Source organism: Quercus suber, unplaced genomic scaffold (genome assembly GCF_002906115.3).
Source record: "Quercus suber isolate HL8 unplaced genomic scaffold, Cork oak 2.0 scaffold_206, whole genome shotgun sequence".
Classification (NCBI taxonomy): Eukaryota; Viridiplantae; Streptophyta; class Magnoliopsida; order Fagales; family Fagaceae; genus Quercus; species Quercus suber.
This window is the reverse complement of record NW_027069664.1, coordinates 341086-351403: the sequence shown is the minus strand read 5'-3', so window position 1 is coordinate 351403 and position 10318 is coordinate 341086. Positions and strand designations below refer to the sequence as shown.

The 10318-nt window shown below is 32.6% G+C and overlaps 1 protein-coding gene across 1 annotated transcript in view; it reads left to right on the top strand.

Moving 5' to 3' along the window:
- Positions 1-5279: 5279 nt before the first annotated feature.
- The window catches only part of LOC136070055 (large ribosomal subunit protein eL6z-like), a 13314-nt gene continuing 8275 nt past the window's right edge, over positions 5280-10318 (top strand). The window contains exon 1 of the mRNA XM_065779368.1: positions 5280-5536. Coding sequence (XP_065635440.1) covers positions 5280-5536 — 257 coding nt within the window. The remainder of the gene's footprint in view (positions 5537-10318) is intronic.

Genomic DNA, 10318 nt, shown 5'->3' with positions numbered 1-10318 from the left:
CTACTTGTGTTTCTTATTATATGTCAAACAATAAGAAACACAAGGAGTGAAAGGCAAGATTAACGCGCCTTCATTATCAATCCAACCACCAATCCAATAATTCCAGGATAAGAAACTTGGGAGTCCCCGTCACTAGCCTATTGCTATGAGTGTAAATGTGTTTTTGGGGATGTATCTTTCTGTTTTATTAGAAGAGAGGGCAGTTCATCAACCCATCTGGATATGTTCCCCTCTCTTGTCCTATAGCTATTGTCGTTCAAGCTTTGGAAAGAGATAGATCAGGCCCAGCTCTTCTTTTTTGTTTGTACTTTGTAGCCGGCTGGTTTCAGCCCTCTTTGCAATTTTATATACATATAAAAATTATCCACTTCTTCAATCTTGATAACGTCAAACAAAACACTAACACAGTCAATCACTTCCCGTCTACGCATGACTAGGTAGAGTATAGTACCGCAAAAAACATTTAAAATTATATGATTTTTTTTTTTATAAGTAAAATTATATGAATTATTCCAAAAAGATCCCTAAAACGCAAGAATCCAAATAGAAAATTACATGTAAGTAAATATACTAATCCAGGAAAATGTTGAAAGTAAAACTCTATCCAGCTACTAAATCTTTACGCATCTATTCTAATAATAAAAAATAAAAAGTCCTAATCAAAATATGAATGTAAATTATTGAATGATCACGTCAATGTAGAAATTTTAAAGCACCAACTGACCCATATTAATTATTTAGAAAGTATTTTGCAAGTTGAAGGAAATTAATAAAATGGACGTAGGCCCCCTCTTTCATTGCCGTTGCAGAAATTAGAGTACCTACTTTGATATTAAAAAACTAAAAAAGCCCTTTCAGAAGACTTATTATAGTGAATAGGGTGACATGTTTAAATCATAGTTTTTAGTTTTTTTAAAAAAAAAAAATATGTATGAGTAAAAAAGTGTGTAGAAATATATGTAATATTGTTTAGGATCATTTTATTAAATCGTCGTTCAATTTTTAAAAATAAAAAATTACACTTTATCATCTTAAATTATACTCCTAATTATACTTTGCATCTTAAATTTTGAATTTTCGTTCAAGTTAATAACAAATTTAATATTGGGATGCAAAGTATGACAATGGTCATAGTTTGAAGTGCAAAACATACATTTGAATAGTTTATGGTACAAAATGTAATATAGGTATAGTTTAAGGTGATAAAATGTAATTTTTCCCTTAAAAATGCATATATTCAAATTTATTTTAGTACTATAATACGATGAAAATCGTGGTTAAATTCAAATTCTTAGTTCTATAATATGATAAAAATTGTGGTTTAATTATTTTCTTTTCTTTAATGGGAAAAGTTAACTAAGAGAGTTGGTTTAAGATATATTCTTAGAAATTTTTTTATGCAAAAGAAAAAAGCAATTAATCCTTTTAGGAATTTTTATATTTCTCATAAAAGTGATATTAAAATTTTCTTAAAATATTTTATTAACAATTGCCCTAATGGCATCCGTAAACTGGACATTGTTTAATTGATTCTTCCTTTGAAAAAAATATATATATATATATATTTAATTGCCACATCACATTTAAATTAATAAAAAATGCCAACTCATAAAATTTAAACAAAAAAAAAATCTAATTTAAAGTAAAATCATTTCTTAAAAAATAAACGAAACAAAAATAAAATTAATCTAAGTTAAATTCTCTCTTTTTAAAATTCTTTTTCTTTCTCTTCTTATTTCTTTAACCTTATCACAAATATTTCTTTAGTCTATTTCTTTTTCTAATCTCAAATGTTCTCTCCCTTCACTGGCCATGGACGGAATCACTCTCCATTGTAACTCCATGGCCGGAGCTCACAAGCTTGATGTGGAGAAAACGATCTGCCATGGACGATCTGCCATGGCCGGAGTTCACAACTCTTTCTTTCCCTTGAGGGTTTTCACGTGGGAGGCTCGTTGGTGGAGATAGCAGCACACCTATTCTCGATCTGCCATGGACGAGCCACCCCAAGCCTTATCTCCTCCGCCTACGGCTTCACATGTGATCCGATTTTCCTTTCCTTTTTTGTTGGGTAAAAGCAATTTTATGGATTTTTTGTGAGTTGGTGATTTGGTGAGTGAGAGCAAAGAAATCGCGATTGGGTTGTTTGATTTTATGGGTTTTTTGTGTGTTTGTTTCCCAAGAAAATTTCTGGGTTTATGGGTTACTGGAGATTGGGTTGGTTACTGTGTTTATGGGTTTGTTTCTCGGGTTTATTTATGGTTTGGTTTCTTGGATTTATTTTTTGTTTTTCTGGATTTGATGGAGATTGGATTTGGTTGCTAGATTTGGATTTGGGGTTTGCTAGAGATTGGTTTGGTTGCTTCTTGTACTTGGGAAGAACATGAAGAATATTTATAGTTAGTATTTAATTTAATTTTTTCTTCTTTTCATTTGTGTTCTTCTGATATGGGTTTGAGTTCTTGGTAGCTCGGTTTGTGTTCTTGTGATGGTTGAGTTCTTGGTTGCTAGGTTTGTGTTCTTGTGATGAGAGAATTTAACATTAGTTTCGTTTTTTTTCTACACTGAGGCACTACAGTTTCGTTTTTTGCTAGGTTGCTGGGTTTTTTTTCTTCACTGGGTTTGTGTTCTCCAGTTTCGTTTTTTTAAGAAATGATTTTACTTTAAATTAGATTATTTTTTTTTGTTTAAATTTTATGAGTTGGCATTTTTTTATTATTATTTTATTAGCCACCTCAGCAAACAGTGTTTTCCATCTGCCACATCAGATTTTTCTGTTGGTGGGTTGACGACAGGGACCAAAATAGAATCGATTTTTTTATTTCAGGGACTGACCTAGAAGCAAAATCAGTTTAGGGACCAAATCAAGAAATGGCCCAAAATGTAGGGGCCAAAAGTGTATTTACGCCAAAAAAAAAAAACATAATATAAAAAACAGAAAGTTTAATCGTTCATTACATATTAAGAAAACAAATAATACTAACAAGTTAATGCAAGTAAGTTACTATTTTGTCCTTACAAAAATTCAAAAATTACAAAACTAAAATAAATAAAAAATAAAGATTTTTTTTTTTGGGTACTGGCCGAGACACCTAAAATTGACCGGTACGCTTAGTATATGACTAATACACCCAATATTAAACTATTACGAAACGTTTACTATCCGTGATCTTGGTTTGACTATTTAAGAGCATTCACATCAACTCTTTTATAAATGTGTAAAATACACATTTTGACCACTTTTACACATTTTGAACCAAAAAACTCTTTACATCAGTTCTTTTAAAATCATTTAAACTTGTGTAAAATTATAAACAAGCTACAGTACTCGTGTAAATTTACACAGGTACTGTAGCTCATGTATTTATTTTTTTAATAGTTTTTTCTCTCTCCTCTCTAACTGACACTCAGCTCCCTCTCTATCTCAGACGCTGCCCTCTCTCTCTCCACAATCCTTTCAGCCTCAGTTCTCTTTACCTGTCTCACATCTCTCTCTCTCGTTCAAAGCATGCCACCGGAGTTCACAACGTGGCGAGATCGGCGCTGTGGGTCACAACGTGGCGGCGATGATTGATGATCGATGATCGATGGCGGCGATGATCGATCGATGATTTTTTCTTTGATTTTAGGTGGAGATCGGGGTTGATTTGGTGTTGCTTTTTCTTTTATTTTGGTTGATCTGTGTGGGTTAATGGCTTTTGGTTTCTGATGATGGTGGTGATGGTGGTTGGGCGGTGATGATGGTGGTGATGGTGGCTGTTGATCTGATGTTGATTTTTCTTTGATTTTGGGTAGAGATCGGGGTTGATCTGATGTTGATTTTTCTTTGATTTTGGTTGATCTGTGTGGGTAGTGGCTTTTGGTTTCTGATGATGGTGGTGATGGTGGCTGGGCGGTGATGATGGTGGCTGTGGGTCTGTGAGAGAGAGGGGCAGTAAGGGAGTAATAATAAAAAATTGTAAAATAATGAATATTTTATTGAATAAATGTGGAAAATAGATAAACTGATGTGGGTGTATTGTAAAAGTGGACGTGTAAAATAGAAAAAGTAAGTTTTTTCATGTAAAATAGACATAAAATTTACAAGAGCTGATATGAATACTCTAAGCATAGGACAAAAGACATGGAACATAGAAGTTGGTAAGTAAATATAATAAAAGAGACGAAAAGCGACCTGTCATGAATAGAATGAAATAGTAAAGTTGGTAAGTAAATATAATAAATGGCATTTTTAGTCTAAAAAAAAAGACTAGTTATCTTATTCATTGTCATAAATACTGTTTCGAATACATTTTGATTTGTCCGTTGGAATAAATTATTTCGATATTAACTTATTTCGACGTAGTATTTCAAGGTATTTTGTGTTGTCTATTTTATATATATTATCTTGTATTATATACCTTTTAATAAATAAATAAAAATCTCAAATAAAGCATGCAAATGATTTTCCCTATAAAAAAAAAAAGTAAATAGATGATATTAATTGTTATTTAAAAATAAAATTGTAATGGTTTTTTTTTTGTAAATAAAAGAAAGGCGAAAAGCACATTTTCGTCCCTACATTTTCACACGATTTCCATTTTGGTCCCTAAATTTTTTTTTTACCGCTTTTAGTCCCTATCCTGGAAAACGCCTATTGTTTTTGTCCCTGCCGTTACATCAGAGACGGAAAATGCTGACGTGGCAAACGGATGGCACTGTTGGCTGACGTGGCCATTAAAATAATAATAAAAAATATTATTTGGTATTAAAAAAATTTAAAAATTAATTTATTAATTTTAACTAAGTAAAAAAAAATCAAAACAAAAATAAAAATAAAAATTTATATGAATTAAGATCAAAAAGCATCTTGAAGAAGAACACTAAGAACACCAACACCAAACCACCATTTCCGGCCAAACACCAACCCAGCCACCTAAACACCAACCCACAGCAACCTAGCCCCCTAAACACCAACCCACAGCCACCCAAACACCAAACCACCATTTCCGGCCATCCAAACACAGATCCGGCCAACCCAAACACCAACCCAGCCACCTAAACACCAACCCACAGCAACCTAGCCCCCTAAACACCAACCCACAGCCACCCAAACACCAAACCACCATTTCCGGCCATCCAAACACAGATCCGGCCAACCCAAACACCAACCCAGCCACCTAAACACCAACCCACAGCCACCAAACCACCATTTCCGACCACCCAAACACAGATCCGGCCAACCCAAACACCAACCCAGCCACCTAAACATTAACCCACAGCCACCCAACTCAATTCCAATGGCACCAAAGCAGAGGACCCCAAAGGTTAGCCGGAACCCAGATCTAGTTCGCGGGGTCGGCAAGTACTCCAGGTCCAAGATGTACCACAAGCGAGGCCTCTGGGCTATCAAGGCCAAAAACGGCGGCGTTTTCCCTCGCCACGACGCTCAGCCCAAGGCTCCTGCTCCGGCTGCCAAAGCTCCCAAGTTCTACCCAGCTGACGATGTGAAGAAGCCGCTCGTTAACAAGCGCAAACCCAAGCCCACCAAGCTCAGGTTTTTATTATGGCTGTCTCTATGTTTTTATTTTTTTATTTTTTTATTTTTTTTTTTAGTTTTTGTAGTTGTTTTGCTTGTTGGGTATCTGGGTTTTTTGGGTAATTGTTTGGGTAAATTTTTTTAATACCAAATAATATTTTTTATTATTATTTTAATGGCCACGTCAGCCAACAGTGCCATCCGTTTGCCACGTCAGCATTTTCCGTCTCTGATGTAACGGCAGGGACAAAAACAATAGGCGTTTTCCAGGATAGGGACTAAAAGCGGTAAAAAAAAAATTTAGGGACCAAAATGGAAATCGTGTGAAAATGTAGGGACGAAAATGTGCTTTTCGCCTAAAAGAAACAAAGTTGGGCAATTATATAGGAAGAACTTCCAAGAAGTTTCCTTTCACTAAACCTTTCTCATTTCCAACCCACTCACATCGCATGGCCCACACTATGTGCTTTCATCTCACCCGACCACTTTTTCTTCTTCTTCTTCTTCTTCTTTTTATTCTCATTTCCAAAGTTCCAACGTCTCATCAATCTTCAGTGGCTCAGGTCCTCTCTTCAGTCTCTTTTCTCCTCTTTTCCTTCTTCTTCTGTATTTTCTCTCTCACACCGGCTGTGCTTCATGCCTTCATCACCTTCTTTTTTTTGTTCTTTTTTTCTTTTTTTGCCCTTTCTTTTGCATCTCCTCTATAGAAGATCCAGTGGCAGTGATTTTTCATTTTAAGAGGGAAAGCCCAAAATGCGTGCCGGCCGAATCTTTGATTTCGGCGGATTTTACCGAAATCGGCCGAAACACCCAAATAGGCTGAAATTTTCTCCGAGGTGATACAAGAGAGTATCTCATTCCGGTTTGTAGACCGATACGAGATTTTCCGCCCGTTTCAGCCGAAACGGCATGGAATTCATAACATTGTTATTTCTGTTTACATTGTACTCTTTTGTTTCTTTGGCTATATTAAAAGCATTCAATTTAAAGATGTTAAAATAGCTAAAATTCCATTTTATAATTCAAAATACTAAAATAGGCTCTACATCAAAGCTATTATATTTAAAAATATATATATATAACTCTCAGCATAGCAGATTACTGTAGTTGAAACTTATAAATAAATAAAAAATTATTGTGGCAATGTGCATGCTCTCTCTTCTCTTTTTAGTTTTTTTTTTATGGCGTAAGATATATTATTTTAGTATATTATATATTAAAATAGAACCTTTAATATTAAGTGTATTATAAAATGAGTTGTTAAAATAAATAATTTGACTTTTTGAGTTGTTAAAACCTAAATTTTTTAAATATTTTGATGTAAATGCTCTAAAGATAGAAGACAACATAAACAAAACAAAAGAAAATATTAATTTACAGATGTTATACCTGCAACGTAAATTTATATGATAGACACATAAAAAGTATAAAATATTTATATTATACACTTTTTTTTAAATGTATATAATATTTTCAATTTTTATGTTAATAATATAAATTTACATTGTAAATATACAATTTTAAATTTTTATCCATCAACTGCTACCAAAAACAAACAGTACTTTAGTGGTACAAACTTTTTTTTTTTTTTTTTTAAGAAACTGGCGCAAACTATTTGGCAAAGAGAAAAATGGCTGAAGCAACGACAGCTCGAAGAGCAGTGGAACTGAGTTTATCCGTGCTATGGTTGAAGAAATTAGCTCATGTCCTCGCTAAAAGAATAGTTTCATATGAGGTTGTGATGTTTGGGTAGAAGAACTACTTTCTGATTTGAAAGACGTATTTTAAATTGATTTTATTTAATAAAAATGTCTTACCTTTTTCTCAAAAAAATTATTAAAAAAAAAGTTTTACTTTTGCTGTCACGCACAAATGTTGGTCTCATGGCACTTCAAAGTCTTCAGCCCCGTTTTTCTAACCTAAAAAAAAGAAAAAAAAAATTCTAATAATGTCTTATTTTCTCATTGCGTTAAATAACTTAAATCCGTACGTAATGCCTCTATCCCTCCGTTATATTTTTTTTCCCGTCAATCTTTTGACCTTTTCGTAGTTTCAACCTGTGAAATTTTGCTACAAACTTAATTTTTTAATAATTAGAACAATAGAAAAAGAAAATTGAATTCTAAATGAATTTTTAAAAGTAATCATGACAGTGAAGATGTATACAACTTTCCCATTATTCTTATGTTTTAAAATTTTATACATTGATTTATCTTTTACATTATTTTGAATAATCAAATCAATGAATTGAATATTTTTGTTTCTTTATTGTCTAATTGTTTAGTTATTTTTATTAATATCAATTTTTTTTTTTATTAATTATGCTTCAAATCTTGACTCTTAATTTTGCCCCTCCAAAACCAAAGCCTTGGGTCTGCCATTGTCTGTCGCTAGCTCATTTTGACATTATCCATGAAAGTTTCCTCCTGACATGCCACCATAATTAGGTGAATTGATAAATAAAAAAAATTTAGAAATTAATCCCAAGTTGGCATAGTCCATTTCTACAAGTTATAAGGTTTCATGTTTTTATTGCAACAAATTCAGTTTCCACGTTAAGAAGGAATGCTAATAAATTTATGAAACTGCTACCAGATTTTGTTTTGTTTCTCTCGGTTGTTCTAAAATCTCTACTAGAAATTAATGTTGATCCCAGAAACAGTGTTGATACTTTAGCCTAAAAGGTAATGGAAGCTAAAACCAAGGCAATCTCATGAATGTGAATTCTCCATGCTGTGGAGAAACAACCTTTGGAAAAGAAATTAAAGCCTTCAAAGAAAGTACGAACTACAAAGCCTTTATTCAGGTATGGTTTTAATGGATGGTCAAAGTTTTGTAGTTTTTTTTTTTTAACCTGATTTTTGAAGTAATGAATTGTTATGCATTGTTTGGTCGTTTAGACTTTAGAGAATGTAGAAGAAGAAATGGAAGAATTTCTAATTTTGCAATGCTGTTAAATTAATTGGAAAAATGTTTGACTGATTGTTAATTAAAAAGGGCACGTGATAGGCACACGTATCATTTAAGGTTTATATGTGAGATTACAATATTTTTTTATCTGAAATAGAAATTTTACTTTAGTCTAATCTAAATGTATATATATGTAAAATTCTTTTTTAGAGACTTGAATCATGGCCCTTTCCCTTACTCCTTCCAACAAGAACTTTTACTTGCTATAACATGAAATGACCATGTTTACAAAAATTCATTTATGAAAACATCGTAGTTCCTTTAATAGAGCAATTGATACCGTAGTAAATGAAATGACACCATCTTTGCTTAATTCAAGCTGGCACAAATTGATGGTTCTTTTTTCATATATTTATTTAATATTTTTTACTAAATGGTTCTTTTCCCATTTGTGAATCAATCTTATGAGTAAATTTAATGAGATCAATTCAAACATGTTGTATGGTTGCTTCTTCTTAATCCCCTTCCCACTTGTGGAAGATCCACAAGATTTCATTTATCAACCACAAACACAGCAACAACAAAGGACCCACTATTTGATTTTCAAGAATTTAAGAAGCCATAATCCCCTTCCCACTTGGGGAAGGCATCTTGATTTCGCAAAAGCCAAAAGAAAGCACAAATGCACAATACTCTTTATGATAGAACATAAACTAAACTCTTAGTTTCTGGTAATAAATAGAGACAAAGTATGAATTATTATTAATAATAATTTTTATTGCCATTGGATGCTACGGGCTAGAAAACCTAAGGCAGTTAGGAAAACTTTCAAAATTCTAATTTGACTAAACAACAGTAAAAACATTTAAAAACAAGGAAATAATAACCCTAAATATAAAATAAAATAAAATTACATAAAAATCCATAAATTAATAAATTAAAAAAAAAATTAAATGATTGATTTTGTCCTACATCACACATTAATCTTGCCTCCTACTTGTGTTTCTTATTATATGTCAAACAATAAGAAACACAAGGAGTGAAAGGCAAGATTAACGCGCCTTCATTATCAATCCAACCACCAATCCAATAATTCCAGGATAAGAAACTTGGGAGTCCCCGTCACTAGCCTATTGCTATGAGTGTAAATGTGTTTTTGGGGATGTATCTTTCTGTTTTATTAGAAGAGAGGGCAGTTCATCAACCCATCTGGATATGTTCCCCTCTCTTGTCCTATAGCTATTGTCGTTCAAGCTTTGGAAAGAGATAGATCAGGCCCAGCTCTTCTTTTTTGTTTGTACTTTGTAGCCGGCTGGTTTCAGCCCTCTTTGCAATTTTATATACATATAAAAATTATCCACTTCTTCAATCTTGATAACGTCAAACAAAACACTAACACAGTCAATCACTTCCCGTCTACGCATGACTAGGTAGAGTATAGTACCGCAAAAAACATTTAAAATTATATGATTTTTTTTTTTATAAGTAAAATTATATGAATTATTCCAAAAAGATCCCTAAAACGCAAGAATCCAAATAGAAAATTACATGTAAGTAAATATACTAATCCAGGAAAATGTTGAAAGTAAAACTCTATCCAGCTACTAAATCTTTACGCATCTATTCTAATAATAAAAAATAAAAAGTCCTAATCAAAATATGAATGTAAATTATTGAATGATCACGTCAATGTAGAAATTTTAAAGCACCAACTGACCCATATTAATTATTTAGAAAGTATTTTGCAAGTTGAAGGAAATTAATAAAATGGACGTAGGCCCCCTCTTTCATTGCCGTTGCAGAAATTAGAGTACCTACTTTGATATTAAAAAACTAAAAAAGCCCTTTCAGAAGACTTATTATAGTGAATAGGGTGACATGTTTAAATCA